Source organism: Protopterus annectens, chromosome 10.part0, assembly GCF_019279795.1.
Source record: "Protopterus annectens isolate FY-2018-M chromosome 10.part0, PAN1.0, whole genome shotgun sequence".
NCBI lineage: Eukaryota > Metazoa > Chordata > Ceratodontiformes > Protopteridae > Protopterus > Protopterus annectens.
Genome location: NC_056744.1, coordinates 2,823,315 through 2,850,691, shown reverse-complemented (window position 1 = coordinate 2,850,691; position 27,377 = coordinate 2,823,315). Strand labels below are relative to the sequence as shown.

Sequence of the window (27,377 nt, the reverse complement as noted above, 5' to 3'; positions counted from 1 at the left end):
CGCACAGTGAGGTAAGAACTCAAGTTTCTTATAACAGATTTGTACATATATTTGTACATGTATATAACAATATACATAGTTAACGTCTCATTTTCATTGACAAGCTTGTTTGAATGCAGAAACGAAGAACTGCGCAGATGTGTGGATGCTTATTTGTGTAAATCATGTTTGGTTGAATTCAAGGTTTATGTATTGTAGGATCAGTAGGACAGTGCAGGAAAATGAATATGAAGTGGTAGTGGTTGTGAAAATGTACAGTATCGTGATGTAGTGGTTAGTGTATGTATGCAGGTGTTCACAGATTAAGGTTAGAGTAAAGGTTGGATGAGGGGAAAAATTTAGTGCTGTGTGTGTTCTATGTGCTTTTCTTTTGTGTAGGGTTACTGTTGGGATAGGGTTTTGATAATAGTAATATGTAGGGCTGTGTTAGGGGCAGATGTAGGTTTAACGTTATCACACGAGTTGGAGTGGGTGGGAGAGACTATGTTTGGAGACCCATTATCACAGAATTGTTTTTTTTTATGCAAATTTTAATTGCTCAGGATTTATAGTAAGTAGACAAACACAAGATTCTAATAAGTGAGCATTAATACTCTTTCAGTATTATGTAGACGCTAACAAAAAAGCTAGCAGAAATGAGTATCAGTACTGAAAAAGCATTGGACTCATTAAATTGTTAGTATTTATTTTAAAGCTTTGAAACACATCGAGTATCCTGAATATTTAAGAATTTTATACCACGAGTCTAAACTGTTTGTTAAATTGAAGTCAGTCTGTGCCAAGCAATAAAACTGAAGGAACAAAACAAGGATGCCTATTGTCTTATTACTGTTTGCATTATCACTTGAACCACGTAACATTAAAAGAATTAATACATTTCTAGTGGAGTTTTTAACTAGATTGTTTAATGAAATCTTAGAAAGTGAGAGGATGCCTGAGGAATGGAGAACGTGTTTTGGTACCGATTTTTGAGAATATGAGTGATGTGCAGAGTTGTAGTAACTACAGAGGGATTAAACTGATCAGTCACAGCATGAAGTTATGGAAAAGAGTAGTGGAAGCTAGGTTAAGAAGGGATGTGATGATTAGTGATCAGCAGTATGGTTTCATGCCAGGAAAGAACACTACAGATGCAATGTTTGCTCTGAGAGTGAGGTCTGAAGGAGTTGCATTGTGTCTTTGTGGATTTAGAGAAAGCATATGACAGGGTGCCTAGAGAAGAGTTGTGATATTGTATGAGGAAGTCAGGAGTGTCAGAGAAGTATGTAAGAGTGAGACAGGATATGTACGAGGGTAGTGCGACAGCGGTAAGGTCTGCGGTGGGAGTGACAGATGCGTTCAAGGTGGAGGTGAGATTACATCAAGGATCAGAAGGATCAGCTCTGAGCCCTTTCTTATTTGCAGTGGTGATGGACAGGTTGAAAGACGAGATCAGACAGGAGTCCTCATGGACTATGATGATTGCTGATGACATTGTGATCTGTAGTGAGAGTAGGGAACGTGGAGGTGACCCTGGAGAGGTGGAGATATGCTCTAGAGAGAAGAGGAATGAAGGTTAGCAGGACTAAGACAGAATATATGTGTATGAATGAGAGGGAGGATAGAGGAATGGTGAGGGTGCATGGAGCAGAGGTGGCTAAGGTGGACTAGCTTAAATACTTGGTATCAACAGTTCAGAGTAATGGTGAGTGTGGAAGAGAGGTGAAGAAGAGAGTACAGGCAGGATGGAGTGGGTGGAGAAAGTGTCAGGAGTGATTTGTGACAGACTAGTACCAGTAAGAGTGAAAGGGAACGTCTACAAGAGGGTAGAGAGACCAGCTATGTTATATGGGTTGGAGACAGTGGCATTGACAAAAAGGCAGGAGTCTGAGCTTGACGTGGCAGAGTTGAAGATGTTAAGATTTGCACTGGGTGTGACAAGGACAGGATTAGGAATAAGTATATTAGAGGGTCAGCCCAGGTTGGAAGGTTTGGAGACAAAGCCAGAGAGGCAAGATTACGTTGGTTTGGAAATATGCTGAGGAGGGATGCAGAGTATATTGGGGAAAAAGATGCTAAGGATGAAGCTGCCAGGTAACAGGAAAAGAGGAAGGACAAAGATAAGGTTTATGGATGTGGTGAGAGAGGACATGCAGGTGGTTGGTGTGACAGAGCAAGATGCAGAGGACAGGCAGAAATGGAAACAGTTGATCTGCTGTGGTGACCCCTAACGGGAGCAGCCGGAAGAAGAAGATACATTTCTAGTCGCAAATTTAGTTATAAAGACATGTTATTTATATATATATATATATATATATATATATATATATATATATATATATATATATATGGTTTACTATTAGATTTTCGAAGCGAACTTCCATCGACTGCACTGTTGTCGAACACGGAAGTTAGAAAACGGCAATATCGAACACTAAAAGCCAAGCTAGGAACAGGTTTTAACATGGGTCGAGATAGGGGAGAGGTTTGTAGTTCGGCAATAACGTTGAACACCTGTCTCGACCCATGTTAAAAACCGTTCCTAGGTTGGCTTTTGGTGTTCGATATTACCGTTTTTGAACTTCCGTTTTTGACAACAGTGCAGTCAATGGAGTTCGCTTCGAAAATCTAATAGTAAACCATATCTCTCTCTCTCTCTCTATATATATATATATATATATATATATATATATATATATATATATTGTAATATATAATCATATGTTATATGTTTTATGCTTTAAATTTTAAATATATGTAATATGCATTATATAGGAAATTTAATTTTAAAGACTTTTAACTCTCCAATGTAGAATTATAAATTAGATGATAAACATTTCAACTCTAATTGGATTAGTAATCATTTATAATAAATAGGCAGTACCCTAAAACAAGTAATTCAGATGAATTATAATCAAGTTATTTCAGCATTGTAATAATTTAGTCTTCAAATGGAATAAGATGGTCTATATTTTTGACAAATGATTTTGTTGTTTAAAGTGTATGTAATTCAGACAATTTAATCATTTCCTGATAAAATACAAATAGCCAGAATAGACTACTCTATTCACCCCGGGAATCACCTCAGTTGCCCTGCTAGATAGAGGCAAAGGGAGCTAACATCTGTTGACATGATACTAGGGATTCTTACTGGCTAGGCTTACATAGGTACCAAGGCCATTAGCCTACTACACACCTATGAAAAGTACAAAATAGTGGATGTGCTTGGAAGATGGCTTGCACAATTATATGGTACCAAAAGCATCAGATCTGTAAAGGTGTTTGGATGCCATTTAATGGTTAGGTTGTTTTGACAAGGTTAGTTTGATTTTCCTTTCTTTGTGTTCTTCAGTTAATAAATGATTGTGCAAATATTCCAAAACAGCAACTCTTTGCTGAATTTAATTTGGCAAAGCAAATTTAGTATAAGAGAGACAGAGTTGCATGTACTTTGCTACAGAAGTCCACAGTTGAGTTGAGTTTCGTATAAAGTAAATTTTAAGTACAGGTCATTGGCATAACACCCTGAGTCAATCTAGGGTGTTAAGGGCGATTTACCTCTTTTCCTGTAATTAACTCACTGGTATGTACTTTTTTAGAACATAAAATAAGGCATCCTCTAGTAACCATTTGCAGTCTTTGCCATGTTACTTCATGATGTTATCCTGCTGTTCATATGCAGTAGCAGAAGTCTAAAATTGGGGGGGGGGAGTGCAGACCCTCCTGATGGTCATTCTTGTAATGTTTTGCTTTGCTTATAGAGCATTTCTCATGTTGCTAGCACAAAAAAAGTGCTGTGGTCGTTGGACTAATTTCTTACAACATGAAACACTGACTTATTTCATAGTCTTGTATCCTTAGAACTAGAGATTTCACAGCCTGAAGCTGAACTAGTTAGCCAAACAGCTAAACCAAGATCCCATTTTGTATGTGTAGAGGATGGAAAAACTGTTTAGAAGGAATTCAAGACCTCAGAGTAAGAGAAAAACCTCAAAGTACTGGGAAGAGGTTAGTCAAACATGTCACAACCAGTAATGTTGCATGAAAATGTAGACTCTGAGAACTGTAATAGTCAAAAATTAATGGCTAAAATCAAAAGCTCCTGAAGGTAATGTGCCCCCCCCTCCCCCCAAATGCATAACAGTGAAAACTGTCACAAAAGGAAGATTACATGTTTGGAGATTGCAGCTTTGTTTAATTCTCTAAATGTGGAAGTCTGAAGAAGCTGGACAGATTAAGTGGATGTTTCAAAATTGGTTACAATTCTAAAAACTGTAAAGCTGCATTTGCTGAAGTGTATTAATGAGAACAAATGTTATAAAGAGCCCGTGGTATTCTTAGGTTCATAGGTAGGTACTAGGCTATCAGCCCAGGGGCCTAAGTAAGCCTAGCCAACAAAGTTCCCTGGCTTACACCAACCCAAGAAAGTGCAGAGATAAGGGTAATTTGAAATTATCAGTGAAATGTGTGCTCTCTAAGAGAATGTATGCAAAATCGACAAAATATGTTTTGTAAGTGGATAAAAGGTGGAAATTTAAAATATGGGATTATAGCTTTAAATGCTGATGCCTAGTTTCAGGCGTTTGCGTGTCACATAGTATGCATTCTTTTTTGAAGTGCATACACTCAGTTCAAAGGATAGCAAAAAAGATGGTGCAGGGTTACTTTATGGGCCAGATTCCAAATGACTTGCTGTCAGAGTAAATGACTTGCTCCAAGAACAAGTCTTTTGGAATCTGGCCCCCTCATGTAAGCCTGTTTATAGATGGACTTGACCCCAAATCCATCATTTACACCGCTAACAAGTCTTTAGAATCAGGGCAAACTTGCACAGGATTAAGTCAATTACACCAAGAGCAAGTCTTTTGGAACTGGGCTCTGTGTTTGTTGGTAGGAACAGACAAGCATATGCAATCTACCCTTCAGTTGTATTCAGTGTGCTGTCTGACATCCATCCTGATTTACTTCGTGTTTCACTGTTAGTCATTACATTTGGGTTATCTGCTTGCAGGTAGCCCTCAGTCGGCCTGATTAACAAAGTCTTGGGTCCTGCTTCGGTTGCTGTCTCTCCTTCCGTGACGTCAGGTAGTCAGGGGTATAAAACATGCAGCCTACATCATTTCATCAATCTTTCTTGCCGTGCGGTGCCCGAAGCAGAAGCAATTCGCAAGTGCCGGTCGGCGGACTCCTGAAATTTTCGTTTTCTAGTTTCGGTTAGACTGACCTTGCAGTACTAGATATATTACTGTGCTTATTTCTGAAACTATTCCTGAGGCCACAGGCCTCTGTATCCTACCACTACAGTATGTAGCAATTTGGTTCCTAATCCATGATATTAACTCAGTGTCTTCCAGTGTTCCAAGCAGCTGCCCTATACAGTTTTAGAATCAAAGGCCTTGGTAAAATTCGCATAAGTTATATGTACTGGTACTCACCCCTCTGAAACTCTTCTATGACCCAGTTGTAAACCTAGAAAAGTTTTAACTGACACAGTCTTGTGTCTTGAGTCCATTGTCTATGCTAGCAGGTGCCCTTAGATTGCCGTCGTCCTCAAAATCCAGCCAGCCTTCATGACAGGATTCTCTCCATATTTTTTAACTGCTGTCGTCATGCTAATAAATAGAAGTTAGAAGTTTACCAACCATCCATGTTAGTTGTCTTCTTCTTCTCTTTCTTTGCTGGGCTGGATGGGAGCCGACCGACCTCGGCCCGACGCCACACTCTAAAAGCTCGAGAGTGGTTCCACCGGGGTTGTGTTTCCCTGGAAGTCTTTTGCTTCCTTTCACCAACCCTTGTACAAGGGTACCGTACATGCTGTTTTCTAATCGTCAAGCACGTCTGTAGTGGCCAGAATACTGCTGAAAATCTCTATCAAGGTAAAATAATAGCGGCAACCAACTGTGATGCACGAAAAAAACTTAAATAAAACAACCACTGAGCGCTTTCACCCGCCACAATGCGGGTTTCATCAGAGTAACAAGATAATGGAGCAGCATATTATTTATACAACCTTTGACCAATAGGAATAATTCATTCATTTCGTGTGTAATTGGTACATGTTTTATCTTGACATCTTACTAATCACTATGAGATACTATAATATAATATTTGTAGGGCTTGACCACTATACTACAAAACTGTATTAAAAAATCAAAATTACTTCAAGTTCTTACAATATATTAATAAATAACAATAATAATTAAATATTATGTCAACAATTAATTACTAAAACTATTCTACATATAAATATAACTATAAATATAAAAACAAATGTAATATAAATATACTTATATAATATATAACATTTAATATTTAATATTTAAAAAAAATATATGTTAATAAAAATATATTTATATGTTAATAATATACTAAAAAATGTAATTAAAATATATATCAGTCTAAATTGTATGTGCGTTTAATTTTAACTTACTAGCAATTGAAATTTGCTCATTAATACCGGGTTTTTTGCATGCATTTAATCTCAATTGCCACAAACATTCCTTTAATTCTAATATAGCATTTACATCACCCTCCTTAGACATTTCTTGTGGTATTCTGTCTATAACAAAAAACAGAAATTTCTTAAATTCTGGACATACTGAACTATGTACAAACAGAGCATTAGTTGTTTTTTTTATTTTTGATGTCCCTAGTATGTTCTACTATTCTTTCTTTTAATTTTCTTATGGTCTTTCCCACATAAAATGCTTGACAAGTTAGGCATATGGCCACATATACTACTAATTTCGTATTGCAATTCACATGTCCCGGACAACGTATGGTTCGATGGTGGCCCTTAACTGTAACATAAGGCCCATCTCTAATAAATCGACATGACCTACAAAATCCACATTTACTCATTTGTGAGTCTTTATATCCTACCACACTTTCATAATATTCTTTTAGATTTCTTCCTCTACTAAAAACTACTAGTGGCTTACTACCTATTTCATCCAAAATTTCACTTTGTGCATTAAAAACAGTGTCCCATACTTCACTCAAAATATTTTTTATTTCATATGCATTGCTACTGTATGGTACTACCATAGCATTGGTTTTCTGATCTCTCCACTCTACCTTACCACCACCATCCCAACATAGCACCTTCTAACTACTTTCCACCATAAAATCTGAAGTAAAATACTCATTCAGTACTTCACTTTTCTCCGTTCTTCTGTGAACTTCCTCCCAACTTTGCCAAATCTCCCTACCAAGCTTTCTTCTGTGATGTGAACCATTCAGCCAACTTTCTTTCATAGCTCACACATTTTCTGCCCCACCTCCTTTTAATGTTCTGTTTTCTTTCTTGTTCTGACTCTCCCTCTACCTGTTTAACCCTCCACTTCTTTTTAGCCATGATTTGCTCTATCACTAGCCTCGACATTTTATCCATTTCCTTGAACTCTGTCCCACAGCCATAAGAACTAAACCCTTGATTTCATTCCCTTAGTTTGGCTGTCCTATCAGTCTGTCACCAAGACCCTTAACTTGCCCCCAGTCTTCTCTCCATCCAGTAAATCATAATCCACTCCCAAGTAGCAAATGATTACACTGTAAAGTTTACCTAAAGCAAGTACTTGGGACTTTAGTGCCAGTCATATCCTTACTACGTTATAGGTTAAACTTAGGGGAGCTAGTTATTGTGCTGAACAGCACTAAGATCATAACTCTACCTGACTGCTAGTCGTAATCCCCAGACACAACACAGGTGACCCCCCTGTAAAACCAAGACCCTAAACCATAATAGACCAACCCTAATACAGGTTCTGACAAAATTAATGTACATTTTCCTAATGTCTCTTTGGCCAGCTTGGTGGATATTGGCATCCAGAGACAATCTAGCAATTGTCTCATATTCTTGTACAACCTTTTAATCCTTAAAGAAACTAACAGTGTGCAAGAGATGTACATACATAACTTCCTTGGAGGGTAAAATCTTACTAACAAGGTTGTCAAGAAGACACAGTACATCTCTCACACACACCACATACAGACCAGTACATCTCTCTCACACCACCCACCACATACAGACCTTCTTATGCTGTGACACATGAAACAAACCTTCTGAAACCTCAAAGACCTTCTAAGCCATCTAATGGCAGCACATATCATCCGCAGTCACTAAAGCACTTATGAACAACACCACACAACACACCACTATACCTTTCAACTGTCTAGATTTTTGTGTCTGAATTTTGGTCTGTTCCTGTTAAAATTTGTGGCTTTCTGGCAAATCAGTGAAGATTGATGCCACTGAACAATGACATCTGTTTGTCTGTCAAACGTCATGTCATTCAAAAAAATGTATACTAATGCAAAAAATGTTATTCTAGCAGCATTCTAAGTTCATAAGAACAATATTTAAAATTTGTCCCTGATTTTGGGCCTTTGTCCCACCATTATTTCTGGCTTTGTCCAGATTCTTTGCCTTGGAGGTTGAGAGCTGTGCACTACACATAAGCCCTACACCCAGTGGTCTCCAAAGAACAAAGCTCATAAGGCAAGCAGACACTTCAACTAATACTTTTGTCATAGGGGATTCTATTGTACAACACGCAGATGCCCCTTTCGTCAGACTGGACTAGGATCCATAATATCACACACAATCAAGTCAGTGCACCACATGTACCAGTATGATTCTGTCATAATTGTGAATGTAAATGACCTGAGATTTGCCTCTGACTATATAAAAAGTGACATTATGGAGATCTCTGAATGTGTCACAGATTGGTACATGCCTTGCATTGAGCAGCATTCTGCCTTCACCTAGGATGATGCCCCAGTATGAAAAAAAATTTGATTTTAATAGTTAGTTTCTGATATCTCCAGGGAGTTGAAATACCTATCAGCATGGGAGGACATCAACAGACCACGATTCTTTGCCAGGGATGGTCTGGACCTGCCCCACCCCTGGGCTTCCAATATCAGTTAAAATTTTATCCACCCACGTAGAGCCTTATTAAAGCTATGTCAAAATGACAAAACTGCCAGCATAGCAAAAATAATCAAACCAACCTTAAGGTGCTACTGCTCAGTGCTAGGATCCTAAACAATAAACTCCACACCCTACAAGCTCTCCTGAGCTGGAGAATGTAGACATCTGTGCTGTTACTGATACTTGGTTTAAAGCCACAGAGAGTGCTCCAGCAGTGCAAGATCACAGTGCCTTTTGCACTCTTAGACCAATACAGACGGGGCCAAAGGTGAAGTTGGCTTGATTAATGTTAGCAACTAGTACAACTCCAGGTTAGTTGAACAAGGTGATGCCCTAGAGTTCATGCACATCCAGATCTCCATAGACCAGATTCCTTACCTTGACCCGGCCAGCTACAAGGCACCTTGTATGACCAACAAAACTCAGAACTTGCACTTAGACTTACTGGAGGTGCTCAAACACCAATTAAACATCCTATTCATGGGAGACTTTAACTACCTCTCTCTAGACTAGGAAACGTATCCTGCCTCTGACGGCCACAACATTTCCTGGACTTTGTCAGCATAGTCACCCTGATAGTGTACACTCCAGCCAGCTCCAAGGAAGTTATTATGCCACTCTACTCTGCCCTTATCAGGCCCTTCATTGAATACAGTGCTCCCTTTGGTATGTACCTAACCAGGCACCTGCAACAATGTATGAATACCCTGTTCTACACTGATTGCCTTAAGGCCCTGTCTCTTGATTCAGTTTCCTACAGGTTACTGAGAGGTGATCTTTGCCTGGCATACAGACATTCTCAGACTCAGCTCTGATGGCCTTCATGCGCATCCACAAAATGAACAGCACCAGGAACACTAGATCGAAGGACCTGAATTCTGCTTGTGACATAAATAAAACCTGCTAGAGAGACCGATGTGTGTCCCCAGAGCATCCCCACATCATGGAACAGGCTTCCCATCTACATGGCGTGCAATTCATCCCTGACGCTTTTCAAATGAAACCTTGATCAGTGGATGGGAAATCGTGAATTCACCCCGAGTCTGACCCCTACGTGCCTGGACAGAGGCTAACAGTAAGTTAACTAATCCTAAGCTAACATATCCCACAATGCACACATGCGCAACCATTAGCTACTTCATTACTAACATACCCCACCATATAGGCGTCCAGTGTACTGGAGGATAAAACTGGATTGGGTTGCATGGCTAGACTTCTAAAGACCCTGGTGGTTGATGACCCAGTACAAATCTATGAACCTATAAAATCTCACGCAATTACCTCTCTCCTTTTCTTAACTATTTCTTTGCTCTAAAGCACAAAGTTGCATAATCATTGTTTGTTAAAGGCATGTTTACCTGTGTGTCCTTGAACCCACTCACTTCCTGCCAAGAACAACATTCAAAGTTTCTTTTTCTTGTAAAGTCCTTTTGGCTGAAACCTTCACTGTCAAATACTTCTGACAACTGCCATCCCTTTTCTCTTCTGGAGCTTAGAATCTTTCGATGTGTTCCTGCAGGATTACAACCATCTTTCTTTTCCTTTTACTTTGTCTGCCTCTGTCTCTAATCATCCTACCCTGATATGTGTGAGAACCATATTGCTGTTTAAAGTCTGGATATATGTCAATATTCTCAATGTACAACTAAATATATTGGGAATGAGCTGCTAACCAACAAACTTATTTAGACCTAGTCTGCAATTTGTCATTTTTCAGAATTAAATAATTGCCTGACATCCTGCTAAATTAACAGCTTGACAAAAGAAAAATAAATAGCCAATTGATTCACAATTGCTTACACATGCTAATCCAGTATAATTAGAGTTATACACCCAAAGTGATATAAATGTTTCCTGCCCGCCCATTAATATTAACGTTATAAATATGTCTGGGTCAGTTTTTAAAATTTTTTTTTTCTAAAATGGTGTGAATCTAACGTTTGGTTTTACATAAGTGTTTGCAAACGTAAATATGCCTGCAAGTACTTTTTTGTGCAGAAACAAAAGTTTGTTTTGCACATTTAAACATGATCTTTAAGGCTGTGCTTTAAGCAGATGGCTGAAATTTCATTTCAGTCTTGTTTTAATACAACAATATTTGAACTACCAGCAGGGAGGAATGGGCTGGCCCATCCCTGTTGGGAGGGTATTATCCCTGATGCTTCCTTAGGGGAAGAGTTCTTCAAAGAGGGGTTGCCCTTGAACTTCAGTATTGAGCAAGGGAAGTGGGTAGGGCATTTAAAGAAAAAAAGATGAAAGTGAAGACGGCAGAGCCCCCAGGATGCCCTTAGGATCTATATGACTGGCTTCATTGATACTGGAGCAAGTCCAGGGGTAGAAGATAAGCTGGAAGAACTGAAGGTGGGCTGGGGAAGGTGGGCTGGGGCACTAGGGCTGGGCTATTAAATGGTGTTGGGGGGTGATTGCAAAAAAAAATTTTTACAACTGCTAAAAACACAGTGCATAGTTTCAATCAGTTAATTTTACTTGGCCTACATTTTTCTGATCTTATGTATGCATGGTGGTAGTACATTTAGTTTTCCACATCTTGAGTTGTAGATGCATCTGTGTTTCATTATAATTTAATACTGTTCTTATTTTTGAATAAATAAGTACTATGTATGTGCAGTTTCATTCTTGCAGTCACTCCACACATCAGCATTAAAAACAAGTGGCATTGGACAGAACAGTTTCCCAAAGTGTCATCATTACCTCTGCCTTGCATATATTTATTTTTACTAGCAGTAAGCTGTTGTGATGGGAAATGCTATGGACATGTGGGGCATGTGGTGAATGAAGAATGATGGGATGTAAGATTTGGTTGGATCTGTCCTCTGTGTCATATACCAGAGTATTGATTTGAGAGCTCTGACTCCTTCCCTACCCACAATTACCCTCTCCTGCCCAAATTCCCCTAGATATGGTTTACCATTTGTCAAACCTGACATGTTTACCAAGAGCTCCATCCTTTTTTCACATCAAATGAAAGATTATTAACCTTTTTCCTCTTCCCTTTAGCTTGGTAGTTAGATTATTGCATCTAATATTTAGTATTTAGTAGTAAGAATTTAGACTAGTTAATGGTGTTTATTGGTGTATAATTTAATAGAATTTTCTATTGACTTTCTTACTTTTGCTCATAGTTTTAGGTTTAGATGCATATAACATATCTAACAGAGATACAAGACAAATTGAAGGAAAAGCATCAGGAGAAATAGTTTGAAAAAAGACAAGAAGAAAGGATAGACAAAGCAAAGAAAAGGTCTCCAGGTCAGAATACTATTTTGGGTCTGGCACCTAAGCTTTCAAGGCAGTAGGATCCTACTGCATCCAGAATCCGAACTCCCTCCCCAAAAACTTCCTTTTCACCTGGGCTGATCAGCCCCAGTCTTCACTTCCTGATACTTCAGAAGCTAGCATCGAGACTTCCGTCAGTAGCTGCTGCTTCAAGGTCTGGTCGGTCCACTAGAAATTTAACAGAAATGGATGTCCGCTGTATGATGAGGAAGTTTCTGAGGACACAGATTCAGCCAGGATTTTTCCCAGCTCCATTCTCAAGGAGAGGACTGGAATAAGACCCTTCGACACCAGCCATACTCATTCTGATGCCATCTCCCCTTCTGGAGACAACATAAGGATCCTAGACCCCCTTAGATCTGATAGCCCTAAGACTTTGACTTCCCTCCTCAGTTTCTTGGTACAGATGCATTCAGTTTGCGTAGAGTCACGGAGCTAGAGCATCTGAATCGGGGCCCCATTGCTGGAGTCGGCTCGTTTTTGGAGCCATTCCTACCCCTTGGGGCTTCGGCTTTGGATAACTAAGTTCAGATGTCATCCTCTGAGCCAAAAAGACTGCCAATTTTGCTATTGTGGGTGGTTCTTCCTTGGCTGCATTGGCTGAGTCCGCTTTTGAGGCTGTGGAGAGGGCTTTGGCTGGACCAAGAAAACGTCCATGTACAGAGTTCAGTTCCATCCTGACTCCTGCTGGAGCCTGTTCCCTCTTAATTTCATGTGGGTCAGTAGGGACAGGCAGACCCAATTAGCTTTGAGACTACTCTACACTGGAGCTCCATGTCTGACTCTGAAATGTCTCCTTCAGAAGCCCGAAGCACATTTTCCAGAAAAAGATTTGCAGGCGGAAGAATGAAGATTCCTTTCCTGAGTCTTTTACTAATGTCCCCGACTTAGATGATGGAGAAGATTCCCCAAGATTCCACTCCCCCCAAAAATGTCACTTTAGGAGACCTTCTGGAGTTGATAAATGGGGGGATGGTTCACAGAAGCTCCTTCTTCTGAAGAGTTGGTGTTTCTTGAAGCTTTTTGGTCTAGTCCTTCAGCGTCCTGGGTGGTCCCACCTCCTGAAGCATTGATTGATCTCATCACTCAGAAGACTTTGAAAAGAAGCTAATGTGTCAGAGTCTATCCCAAAAAAAGCTGGACAAGATTTTAGTTGCCCCCAAAGGTAAGAGACATTGGACTGGGGTCCCCCAGGAGATGTCAGCAGCCCTAAAGAGGAACTTTTGGAAGAAAGTTCTCTATTGATCCCCCAAACAGAGGGTCAAGGGCACTGGACAGACTGGGGAAATGGGCATATGCTTCAGAGACATTTGATCTCTGAACACTGAGCTTATCCAGCCCACCTGACATGTTTCCAAAGAGACTTGATCAAGACGCTTTCCAATCTCTTTCAGGTAGCTTACTTATCGATGTCCAGAAAACAGTGGACACACAAATGTCTACCCTACAGTATTCCTGTAATGTAGTCATGTGACTTATCTAATGCAGCTGATGGTATGACAAGGGCAGCTGGCACAGGTATTACCATGCAGCATCATGCCTGGATGCAGCTATGTGATTTTGCAAAAAGCTTTAATGCGTCCTTCACAAATGTCCCCTATGATGGTTCCACCTTGTTTGGATCAAAAGTGAAAGAAACGTTTACTAGGACTGAACAGGTCAGTAATACCTTGTCTGTTGTCTGAATCCATTTTTCTACTTCCCAAATAACCTTTTCTAAGAATCAGAGGATGTAGGAAAATGTGGTTCAAAAAATCTCAAGGTTTTCACCAGGACACTCTTGGGGACATGCCCCCCGGAGGCAGAGGGGAGAGGCCAGCCTGACTGGATGTTACCACGTGGCAGCGGCAGTCTGCATAATCCAGGTTTCCATGGGCCTTTCACTGAGAAATCTTATTAGTATCCCTGAACATTTGCCCAGCTACTGCAGTTTGGAGGCACTCGAGGGATACTTTTCCTTGCCACCTGTTAGATTGGCAAACAATAGCTTCTGATTTATGGGTGTTGAGGATTATCACCAGAGGTTATACAGACTCTTTTTGGATTCCCCAAGGACAATACTAAATATTCCCGGTACTCCACTCAATCAGTTGGAATCAGCAGCAACAGAGGTTTCAAAGTTGCTAGACAAGTCATCCAACCAGTGCTCCCAGACCATGTAGGATCCGCAGCCTATTCCATTTTTTTTTTTTTTTTTCTAGTTCCAAAGAAGACAGGGGACGCCTGACCAGTATTGGATCTCAGCAGTCTAAATCAGTATGTCAATAGACAAAATTCCAGATGGTCATAGAACAGTCCATTCTACTACTTTTGGGGAAGGACGTTTGGATCTGCTCTATCAATGTCTTTCCATTTCATTGTTCTAGTATTTACAATTGGGATCCCCTGCCAAGGGCGGCCCGATGTCCACCCAGTATATACTAATGCCTTTAGGTTGCTGTAAAGTATGCTGTATGTCACATGTATGCTCCCCACGTATAGAGTAGGGCATAAAGATGACATCTGGATGTACCATCCTCAGAACTTCTTTACCGCCTGTCCAGATGCCATCATTTGATAGTCTGTCTGAACAGCCGCTTCATTGCTGGTTCACCAAACCATTTCCGGTAAGTGCCCCATTGGGGTTTTCGCTGTTATCTTTTTTTCCTTTTGTTTGTTGCTTGTGGAGTTTCATGTTATCCAGAAGAGGTAAATGCCAGTGTAGTAGACAGATTCCTCATAAAGACGTGTCTTGAGTAGTGCTTATTTTGTCTCTGTGCTTCCCACGACCATACGTCCTGTTTTATTTGTTACAAAGACTCTCCATAACTGGCTTTCTTTTTTAGCCTGCTGTTTAGAGAACCAACGTCTTGAGCTTTTAGTGAAAGACAGTATGGAGGTGTCTTCCCACTCTGAGGGTCAGCTGTCCGTGAACAAGGTAAAGAAGTTTGTCTGATTCCGCCTCGGCTGGATATCTTTGCCAAAGCTAGTGAACACCCGGAGGTTTGCACAGCTCCTTAGTTGGATTCCTCTGCCACGACCACTTTAGAGGCCGACCTGGATCCAGCTTTATACACATCACTGGATGCATCGCAGATGTACACTAAAGATGTTCAGGGGGAATCATTGTTGATCATTACTGAAGGGCATAAGGATGTTCCTTAGATTCTGGCTAGAGGGGAACTTCTGACTACGATTGTGGAATGTCGTCCGGTGTCTGTACCTTCTAAGCTTTATGTGCCAGATGTCCCTTTGCAAAAGAAATAAAAAAACAAAGCATGTTTCTCCTACTCCTAAGAAACCTCAGAGTGAATGGGAGAGTTTTTCTCAGGGTTTTGTTTAATGCCCTTTTGACTCTGAAACCTCGTTAGGGATTATCTGTTCCTGCTTCATGTTGGTTTTCAACTCCTCTTAAAAGGCATGGGGCACAGGATTCCTCTGAGGAAGAGGTAGATTTAGATGAGGAACTCCCTAGCTTATTCATCCCAGATTCCTTCCCCTTTAGACTATGGTTCTGAGGAAGAGGAGTCTACTATTCTTGAAACTCCTTTTGAGGAGATTTCCTTCTTGGCCACAATTTACAGAGTGATGGAATGTTTTAAATGGGATTGTGTTCTAGTTTCTGAGGTGCAGAAAAGGTATTACTAGCAAATGGACTCTCCCAGACCTTTTGCTGTCCTACCTGTTTTGGGCCATTGTTGGATGCCTTTTCTGCTGTGTCTCAGACACTGGATTCCCAGCCCCTTGACCCCCAAAAATCTGATTTTAAAGGATGCCTGAGGATTGCAAATTTCTTTATAGATGTCCTTCAGCTGACCCCTCTGTGGTGTATGTGGCATCTGACAAGCTATCTCAGTTACTGTCTTCTACTAAGCTTCTTTCTTCTGATAAAGACAGTAAGACTATGGAAAGGCTAGGTAAGAAGGTTTATACCTCTGCTACCTTGGCTTTTAGGGCTGTCAATTACCAGATCCATATGTCCAGATACATTTTGGCCCTTCTTTCTCAGGCCTGTTAGGTTTTTTCTGACCACCCTGATTCTGAAGGGAAGACTTCTGCTCTTTCCTTGTTGGGGACTTCTCAAGTGGCTTGCCAGTCTAAGTGTAGTTATGATGGAGCAGATGCTTTCTCCAAAGCTGCTGCTTTTGGTTTTGTAATGAGATATTCCTGTCTTTGGCTTCAAACTTTGCCTGATGATAAGGGTAAGTTGATGGATGCTGCTGTGGATAACTTACACTTATTTGGTGCAGCTGCTGCTCAAAATCTCTTCAGGATAATGGCAAGGCCTTGTAAGAATTTAAACATGTTTTTGTTTCTCCTGTGCCCATGTTTCAAAGAAATTACCTTAATAAGCTGTCCTTTGTTCATAGCCAGTCTCATCCTCCTCCCAAGGGTAAGAACAGGGGTAAAAGAGCTCTTCCTGCTAAAGCTACGCAGACTGCTGTTACCCGGAAATTTCAGTTTTCTGACACACCAGGTGCTGTCTGGCTGTACTGTTCTGAGCCACATTCCTCTTTCTCTTCACCTTTCCCTGTCTCTCCCAGTTTGGTTTAAGGTTATTAAGGATTCCTGTGTTCTTTCCATTATCTGCCTAGGGTGTTACATGGTCTGGAACTCTCTTCACCTTTCATGGGAATTCCTCAGCCTCCTCGGGAACAGTTGATTTTCTTTCCAGGGGCGCATCTGGATTTTTTGCGACTCTGGGAACTATTCAGGAAGTTCCAGTTTCTCAAATGAGGACGGTGTTTTACTCCAGAATATTTTTGGCTCTCAGCAAAAGGGCACTTTTTAGACCCATTCTAGACCTCTCTCATTTAAACACCTTTCTGAAGGGTCCAGTCCTTTCGGGTGTTGTCTCTTTAGACTTTGCTCCTTCTGCTGCTTCCTCAGGCTTTTCTAGTGTCTGGACCTCAAGGATGCTTATCTTCACATTCCTATTCATTCCCTTTTGAGGACGTTTTTACGTTCTCTGTTGTTTCCTAGCATTTTCAGTTATCTGCTTTGCCCTTTGACCTTTCTTACTACCCCAAGGGTATCCACCAAATGCCTCGCTCCTGTGATTGCTTTTTGCAGGCTAAGGATGATAAGTCTTTCCTTACTTAGATGATGATCTGCTTCAGGCAGCCTCTCCAGAGATTCTACTGCAATATCTCCACTTTGTCATTTCCCTTCTGCAAAGCCTGAGGTTCACTGTAAATTTCCAAAAGTCCTTTCTGACTCCTTCATAGGATCATGTATTTCTGGGGTGCAGGATCTAGACTATTCAATGTTCATAGGTTCATACTAGGCTATCTGCCCTAGGGCATTTATAAGCCTAGCCAGTGTGTGTTTGGCTTTCGCCACCCATTTTAAATTAATTTTGCTATGCCCTTTTTCGAGGTTAGTATACTGTGCCTCTGTCTAACAGTGACACAGAAGTGATACCCGGGGTAAACCTACGATCTCCCATCCACTCAAGATTCCTTTTGAAGAGAGTCAGTGAGGGACTCTGCCTAACCTGGACTGGGATTTTATTCCAGAGTGAAGGGAGCCTCTGGGTTATGCATCTTTCCCTCCAGCATGTCCTATTTATTTCAGTGCTGAGGTTCAAGTCTCTCGAGCGTGTAGCTCGATGGGATTTAGATTTTCTGAGGTGCAGCATGCCCATTAATTCCGGGTTGGACATGGCTTTATACGTCAGGCACAGATCGTCTCTGAGCAGGCAGTATGCCACTGAGTAGAGCTGGAGTTTCTTTAACCGGGCAGCATATGGCATCTGTTTGAGCCCTTTGATCCTCTTGGTGAGGTACTTTTGGGGTCTTTCCAGTTGCTGCAGGTGTCTGGTAAGGTACATCCCAAAAGGGGCATTGTACTCAATATGGGCCTGATGAGGGATGAGTAAAGCGGCACGATGAACTCCCCTGATCCCCTTGACATCCTTGACTCCTCCCAAGGCCTTGACTCTTATTTCATTCTTTAAATCCCTTCTACCTCTGGCTTTAATCACTGCAGGGGAGTGTCTGAGAGCTCTACGTTTTATGGACTCCACCATTCCTCTGCTTCCTTTTGCCAAACTTCACATGAGAAAACATCAGTAGTTTCTAAAGTCAGTTTGGCTTCTGCATTCACATCCCCTGGACTTCTTAGTTCCTCTTCTTCCATGCCTCAGTCTGGAATTTCAGTGGTGTATTCAGCAGTTGACTCTTAATCCAGTGCTCCCTTTTCAACCCCCTCTTCCCTTTCAGGAGTTGCTCACAGATGCTTCAGACATGGGATGGGGACATCCTTTGGCTCTCTAAAGGTGCCAGGGTCCTTGGTTGCCTTAAGAAAGTAAAGACCACATTAGTGGCAAGGAGATGAGAGCTTTTCTGCTGGCTCTTAAAGCTTTTCAACCTCAAAGCTCCCCAGAGCCTCTCAAGGTGTTTACAGATAATACCACAGTGATGTGGAATGTCAGCAAGCAAAGGGGGATGAGATCTTGCATCCTTTGCAGGTTGGCTCTTTTAGTGTGGAAACTAGCTATCCAGTACTGTGACACTTCAGGCAGTTTGTATTCCCTCGGGTCAGAACATTGTGGTAGACAATCTGAGCAGCTCCATAACACAATCCCATGAGTGGATGAGTCACAGGGATGTGTTTCTGGACATTGTCTACCAGCGGGGTACTCCAGAAGATCTATTCGCCTCCCCTCTGAACAAACCGCTTCCTCTTTTTTGTGCCAGAGTTCCAGGTCCTCTGGAATGGAAGGCAGACACCCTGTCTTTTTCTTGAAAGGGGATGTTTCTTTATGCCTTTCCTCCCCTTCCCCTCATTCCAAAAGAATACAATTAGATGCTCCCATAATCTTGCTGGTGACTACCTTTTTGGGCCAGACATCACTGGTTCATCCTTTTTCTATATTTACCCAGAGGCAGTTATCACAAGTTACCTGACAGGGTGGATCTAATTACGCAAGTTGAAGAATCTCTCATCCATACTTACCTGTCCACTCTTCAACTGACACTGTGGGCGATAGGATTTTGATTCCATACAGGCACCTTTTTTTCTGAGGATGTGCTTAGGCTCCTGCAGGAGGGCAGGAAGTCCACAACTAGGAAATCCTACTTCCCCAAATGGAAGAGGTTTTCTGTTTGGTGTCTTTCTATTAACCTGGATCCACTTTCCGTGGATGTTCCTTTGGTTCTATCTTGCCTGTGTGAGCTGCTAAGTGCTAGGTTGGCCTAATCTTCTGTTAGGGCCCACTTATCAGCTATCTCTACTTATTTGCCTTTTTCACCCCATTTAGCTTTTAGATTTGAGGCTAAACAGTTTAACTGTGTCCTTCACATTATACCTCCCAGGAAGCCTGTCCCTCCTGCCTGAAATCTTAATTTTGTTAGAAAAATTGATCCATGCTCCTTTTGAGCCTGCAGCTTCAGCTTCCTTACAGCATTGTTCTTGGAAGTCTGTAGTTTTGTTAGCCCTTACTTCTGCCAGAGAATTGTCTGAGCTTTAAGCCATTATGGCATGTCTTCCTTTTTTAGTTTTCCATAAGAACAGGGTGTTCCTTAATACTAATCCTTCTTTTATGCACAAGTTGGTGAATGAGTTGTCACTCTGTTCGTTTGCTCACTTTTTTTCCCCTTCTCTGCAATCTGCTAGTGAGAAGGTGCTGCACACATTGGATGTGCATAGACAAACTCCAATTTTATTTGGATAAGACTAAGACTTTTTTGTAAATTTTATCAGCTCTTTGTTTCCTTTCATTCTAAATCCTTGGGTTTGGCTGTTTCTAAGAAAACTGATTCTTCTTGGATTTCTAAGGTAATTTTTTTTGTCATGCTTTCCATGGCAAGAGCCTCTTTTCTTCTATTAAGGATCATTCTACTAGGGCTTCAGCTTCTTTTGGTTCTTTCTTCAAGGATTTGGATACTAACTCTATTCTTGAGGCTGCTACATGGTCTTCTGTGCATACATTTTCCAAGCACTATAAGTTGGATGTGATTTCTGGAGCTGGCTTTGCTAGAGCCGTTCTGCATAGTTTCCTGGAGAGCTCTGCTGGTTCATCCTCCTTTCTCTCTTCTTCCTGAGCTTTTGCACTCTCCCTGTTGTAAAGAATACCGCAACAGTGAAATGGAAGGGCATAGAACAGTTGTGTAAGCTCTCACCATAACAGTAGATGTCCTTCTCTTCACTCTTGCGTTATTCACTCCCTCCCTCCTTCCCCCTGGTTCTTTTCTCTTCTGGATGTACTGGTTACCTCTTTTTTCCTTGTCTGGCATTCCTACTGGGGCTGTCAGTTCTGAGGATGGTACTTCTGGATGTAACCTCTATACCCTATACTATACATGGGAGCATATATGTAACGTACGGCGAACCTTAAAGCAACCTAAAGGCTTTGGTATATTGGCCGGACGTCGGGCCACCTTTGGCAGGGAATCCATATTATAAAGAATACTGCAACAGTGAAGAAAAGGACTTTTACCATTATGGTAATATCTTACACAAATGTACTGTCTCTAGAATGCCTACTGTCATATCAAGATCCAGAGGCAATCCAAGAGATTCTTCCATTCCGGTTTGGGAACCAAGCACGGTCAGTTCAAAGCACAGCCGTTCAGTCTCACCACAGACCTCCCCTGGTGTTCACCAAGATTAATGGCAGTCGTAAAAGCTTATCTCAGGCTACAAGGGAGCCAGGTCATTTGTATTTAGATGACTGGCTTCTAGCTGGTACCTCCAAGGATCTGTTATTACAGCACTGGTCAGTCCTTTCTGTCCCTGACAACTCACTTGGAAATGTCAAAAAGCTTCAACAAAAGCTAAGTATTCCCCTCTCAGAGCATAGAATTTATAGTCTGCCAAATAGACACAGTACAGCAGATAGCAACACTCCTCCGGGCAAGAGTCAAAAGGTCCATAGCACTTAAGGTGTTACAACTCCCTCAACCAAGACTCATTCTATGACTCTTAGGACTGATGGCCTTCTCTGTCACTTTGGTCCCTTTGACCAGGTTATCGCATGAGAGTTCTGCAGTGACCACTAACAGTACAGTGGTCATATAAACTTCAGCTTCCTCACAGCAGGGTTCGTCTGATGTAGGTGTGCAGGGATCATATACAGTGGTAGATTACATCCCAAACAGTTCAGGGCAGGTCCTTCTACTCCCAAAGCCGCAGTCACCATGGACATCTCCCTTCTAGGTTAGGAGGGGGCATTACGAAGGGAAGACCATTCAAGGGACTTGGTCATCTACAAAGGCCAAATTTCACATCAGTGTCTTGGAGTTGAGGGCAGCCCTTCTAACATTGCAGGATTTTCAGGATCTCCTGCCAAATGATGCGATTGCCATCCACTCTGGTACCATTTCAATGGTTTGGTTCATCAGCAAACAAGGTCAAATATGCTCATACCTTCTTTGCAGGGAAGTCATGAGAGTTTGAAAGTAGGCGATGTCTTCAAACTGCTTTCTAGTAGCAATACATATCCCTGGAATGTTCACTGTTCTAGCAGACAAACTCAGTAGAACTATACTGTTGCTTCATGGTTGTTGTCTCAAACAGTGGCAACTGAGTTTTTCAGCTGCTGGGGCCAACCTTGCTGTGACCTTTTTGTTCTGTACCCCAACAACAAATGAAGTTACTTTGCTGTCACCCCCCCCCCCCCCCCCCACTGAGACAGTCCCGTAGAGATGCTCTAGTCTATTTTTGGTGCCCAGGTATCCTTTACACTTTTGCACCAATTCCCCTCATCACCAGATTCAGTCATAAAGCCATGGAATACAAGACCAGGATAGTCCTCATTCCCTCTTTTGGCCTCGGCAGGTATCGTTGCCCTTTCTTTGGTCTCATCTTCTGCACCCACCATGGGTTCTGGAGCCCATCTCTGATGATCTCAGTCATCCAGGTGTTAAAACTAACCACATGGTTTCCCCAGTTTTATATAGTCTCTCTCTCTTGGAGGGATTCAACCAAGAAGATTTAAAACGGTAAATGGATACGCTTCTCAATGTAGTCCTCTTCAAAGGGTTTATATCCCTTTTAAGCCCCTTTGCCAGTGATTTTTGACTTTTTTTTGTGAACTTTTTATTTCAGGCTCTAGTTATTCTACAGTCAAAGTCCAGATAGCTGCCATTTCAGACTTTCACGTAAGACATAATGATGCATGTATTGCTTCTCTTAAGGTGACCAAGGCCTTTCTTAGAAGAACATTTTTATTGAGACCCCCCAGTTCGTGATCCGGTCTCTCCTTGGGATATTACAATTTTACTTCAGTCCTGGACTGAAAAACCCTTTGAATCTGCAGCTTCATCAGATCTGAAGTTATTTTCTTTTCTTGGAAAACTTATATTTTTGGTTGCCATTACGTCAGCAAAATGTGTGTTGGGGTTACAAGCACGTATCATGCAATCCTTTATTCCTTATTTTTAATATGAACAGGGTTTCACTGAGGTCAAACCTCTCTTTCCCAAGGTGGCTTCAGAATCTAACCTGAACCAAAAAATTGATTTTCCAGTATTCTTTCCAAACTTCGCTAACAAAGGAGAATATTCCCTACATACCTTAGATTTCCATAGGCAATTCAGATTCTGTCTTCACTGTACTAAGGGCTTCAGAAAGTCTAATTGTTTGTGTCCTTTTCCAAGATAAAGCCTGGCTAATGTGCATTTAAAGTTACTCTTTCAAAATGGCTAGCAGATTATGCTTCATAGGTGTTTACTAGGCTAACGACCCCAATGGCCTTTTTAAGCATAGCCTTGCATCCCAAATCTCTGACAAGTTCTGATGCCCTTGATATAAGTGTAAGCAGGCGTTAGGAAGATGAAGCATTTACATTCATTCATTCATTTACAAGTCAAAAGGGCTGTCATTACACTCTAAACCCAAGGCCCACTCTACCAGAGCAATGGCAGTTTCAACAGCATTTACAAAAGGAATGCCGGTCACTGATACGTGCTGCATCGACTTGGTGTACTTCTCTTACCTTCGTATCTCATTAAAAGTTAGATATGCAGTGTAGGACTCTAGCATCTTTTGGCTTTGCCATTCTCCCGAGTGTCCTTCCTCGAGTCCACCCAGTTTGCCTTTTGGGTAGCTTGGGAATCTGTCCCACATGTTGTCAGATGAAAATAGACAACATCAGATATGAAAGTTATGTACTTACCATAACATTTGTCTTATTTTCATCTGGTTCAACTTCTCTCCTTCCTTCCCTCTTCCAAATTGTCATTTTCTTCTTCTAGGGATTGACTAGACCTTGTCTGGACCCTGTCTGCCCATTTTTCCACTTTTCTTTATAGTGTATTTCCCTCAGTATTTTCTCCACTACTTACTACATTATTTAAGACCAATTGGAGTCAGTCAGCAAGCTCTGTCTGAGGTAATTTAGGCAGGAGAGGGGAACTGTATGTAGGGGAGGAGTCAGAGCATTCGGATCCAGTACTCTGATATAAGGTGCCAAGGTTGGATCCGAAATCCTACATGTTGAACCAAATGAAAATAAGACAACATGGATCTAACATTGTAGTAAATACATATGTTTTTATCACTTTAAATAGAATCACATTGATGGATAGTTACTCACTGATATTAGCCATTTCATTTGCTGCCATTCAGATGCTAAACTACAGTATTTACATGATAGTAAATCCATGTAGACTTGTTTATTTGCAGGTATACTGAACTCCAAGACACATGAGCAGTTGTATACGTGACTGCAACTACAGTGTTAATAGTATAGCTACACTACTAACTACATTACTGGTGTGTTAGTAGTGTACATAGTTGAAGCATTTGTTCTGTGTCCATTTTAGGATATCCATTCTTTTGCAAGATGTACAGGCTCTTTTTTTATTTCTCAAATGTTTATTTTTATCTTAAGTTTGTTGGACAGGTATGTCCATTTGTCCAGTGACCATTTTCAGTCATGCTCTGGGCTGTTACTTAGGCAAAAACACTGTGCACCTTTAAGATAGCAATGTGCAAAAGCAGAAGGAAGAAAAAAGTCGTCAAGTCAGAGGTAAGCACTGAACAAAGCTACGTTTTTATAGGAGAATCTTTGTTACAAATAACATTCCATATGTAGTCTTGTTATATAAAAAATATTAGATTAGAAACCCATTTTAAAAGGGATGTCCCATTTTCAGAATAATTCCATATATATGACTGCAGTTTTACAGCTTTGTTGCTTCTTGCAAGTTTGCATACAATTTGTGTTCTTTTTCATAACTTCTGTTTCTAATTTTATGCACTTTGGATTACATTTCAGTTAGCAGACTGGACGAGAGAGAAGCAGAGCTTAAGAAGGAGTTCAGTTCTCTGCATCAAAGACATACAGAGGTATGTATGTTTAAAACCAGCAAGGAAGAACCAAGTTCTAGTGACCGCATTTGTTAAATCAGCAATCTTCCATCCAGTTGTGATGGTGGTCTCTGTTAATATACACCTCCCTCTAGTGGCAGTTTGCAATTTTACAGTTTGTTGACGGACATGTGCGTGGCAAAGTGGAATAGATTGCAAAACTGTTCAGGTTGTTGGCTGATTTTGTGATTGCTTTCCCTTTATTCTTTCCCATTCTTTTCCCCCTTATAGCCAAGTGACTGACTCATATGTTTTGTTTTTATTTTTATTTTTCACAAAAAAAAAAAAAGTCAGGTGTGTTGCATAGGCCAGCCGTAATTCTGGAATCTGCAGTGTTTAATCCTTTGTTACTTCATTGCAGCTGTAGCATGCTTAATATTGTATATTTGAATTGGCCCCTATTCCAAACTGTAAACCTCACAAAGGTGGAAAATTTTGAACAGCTTTTGCTGGTACTTTTGCAAAGGCACGATTAACTTTCTAAACAGAGGGTTTCTTAGTCATCTGCAAGACATGTGTTTGGTGCTTCCTCCATTGTTCAAGGGAGGCAGTTGGCAGCAAGGTAGACAAGTTAGCATCAAGTCAGAGGAAGTTCCCATCTGAGGAGTGTGAGTGCTTCCATGAAGGCATTTTGCTCCCTTTTTTAGTTGGTTTACTTTTTGAGCCAGATTCTTTGTTTTGGTGGTAGGGAAGCAGTTAAAGTAGTGTGGGATATATAGAAATTATTTCTCTCCACAAAAACTTCCATAGTTCAGAACCTATCATGATCTTTGCCCATACTGGTCTTTCTTAGGAGGGTGAGGTGACATTACTTAGATCCAAGCTGTCGCTTTGAATGTTTGCAGTATGAGACGGTGTCAAGGTGACAGTGAGCATTCCTGCCTGGTCTCATTTATTTCAACTCTAACACCTGCTTAGAGACAATGGAATGACCACATCTCCATCTTCCAGGAAGGGGAACATTTGCACCTGGAGATGTTCCATTAATTCCCTCACTAGCTCCCCCCTTTAGCTTTCCAGTGTTATCCCAGAGCCTCCCTGTCTGTCGTGCAATGCAGGTTAAGTGCTGTGCAGCTGCACCACTGAGTTGTGTTCAGGAAGGTGTAGGCATCACAAAGAGCTCCATCACCTATTTTGTTTATTATGCTTTACTTTCCTTTTTCTACAGGTCTGAAGAAGCCCATTTATTATGGGTGAAAGCATTGTCTGTGGAGAATAATATGTTTTTTACTGCTGTTGGGTTTATAACAGGTGTCCATTAAAGAGCTGTTACACTACAACTGGAGTTTTTTTATCGTTTGGTGTAGCAACGTGTGTGAAGAAGTTGTATGCAAAGGGTGTTTTGGATCTTTGGATACAAGTTTACTTTTCTTCTGTAATTGCTTTAGTAGGTTGCTTTCAGCTTCTTGTTTTTTGATATGTAGAAATGGAACTGTAAATGTGTAGAGCTGCTTCTAATAGAGAACAGCCACGCCCCGTTGAACTTGACACTATAGAGTTTTAGTTCAAATTTCGTAATCCATTGCTAGTCAGGATTTCACCTACCTTAGACTCTAGCCCGGTGCCTTCCAGTGCATTTTAATCAACTGCTGTTTGAAAACTTGCCTAAAATTATTTTTACACAATGGTGTGCACAGTTTTCCAGATAGGGGCAGAGGCACGTAACACTTTCTTTCATTTCATAATACTGCTGCCGCTGGCCAGACTAGCCTAACAGAACACAAATTTGCTTTACCCTTAAAATAAGCCGGCCTTTAAATGTTTGGATTTGTAGCATTTAGGTCAGAGCAGTCACTCTGATAGGTGAATACTAAAGTTAAGAGTTCACTGGTTTACTCCCCAAATACTTAAACTCCTAATTAAATCCCTTGCCACATATATTTAAAATCGAATTGCAGATCTTTTTACTTGAAATAAAATGTAAATAATCAGAATTCAAACAGAAATAATCTTGCACAAGAAATTTTAGTGATGTACTGAACAGAAAGATGTCTCTTGGTAAGTTCCATCAGCTAATCTTGATCCTGACTATTCATAACTAAAGATAACCTGTGTGTCATGTGTATTGTCTTTCTCTACCTTTTGTAGGTCATGATAATGTGCAGATGTCATTCAGGAGGATATCTTTGTGTCTGCTCAAATAGAAAAGTCCAGTAACTCCTCAGCTAGCAGTCTCTCTTTCTGTATGAATTTCTCATGCAGGATTTCTTTTTGGTTTCGGTTTTAAATTTTGAAAGGTGCTTTCTTCAGTATATACTTTGGGAGGGGGAGGTCCCAAGTAAGGTAGTATCCTCTGACCTAGAGAAACATCATCAAGGACCAGTAGGCTTCAAGCACAGCATTAGTGGCCACAGCAGAGTTGGTTTCACTTTCAAACTGCAGTACTTTCCCACAGTAGTAGAATGTTCTGTATTTATGTATGGTTTCACTTAATACATGCCTCTTAAAAAAAAAAAAAAAAAAAAAAAAAAATATATATAATATTTATAAACAAAGTGCGCTGTGTTTTCTTTTGTATCTTAAATAACCAATTACATTTTTTCACTATCTACTTTTGTCTAGTTTTAGTTAAATTTTCCTGCAGTTCCCTTCTGAAACATTTGTAATTTTTTTCCCACCTTATTACAGGCATTCATATTCACAGTCCACTAGTGCTAGCATTTCCTTTTTTCTGTCTGAACACATCTCTTCTGTACATTAAAAAGTTCTTCTTAACCCACGGCTGGTATCCATTCACAACACTACAGGCTTATTCTTGCGCTAGTACATTAATGTTGAAGCACCTGTCACTGCTTTCTTCAGCATCCAGAAACTTTTTTTTCCCATTTCATAGCTTCATTCCTAGGCTGCATAATGTCTGTAACTGCTT

General features: G+C 40.8%; 1 protein-coding gene across 1 annotated transcript in view; it reads left to right on the top strand.

Moving 5' to 3' along the window:
- Window positions 1-27,377, top strand: part of SPAG9 (sperm associated antigen 9) — a 2,484,778-nt gene that overhangs the window by 403,773 nt on the left and 2,053,628 nt on the right. The window contains exon 3 of the mRNA XM_044084932.1: window positions 24,417-24,487. Within this exon, the coding sequence (XP_043940867.1) occupies window positions 24,417-24,487 (71 nt within the window). The remainder of the gene's footprint in view (window positions 1-24,416; window positions 24,488-27,377) is intronic.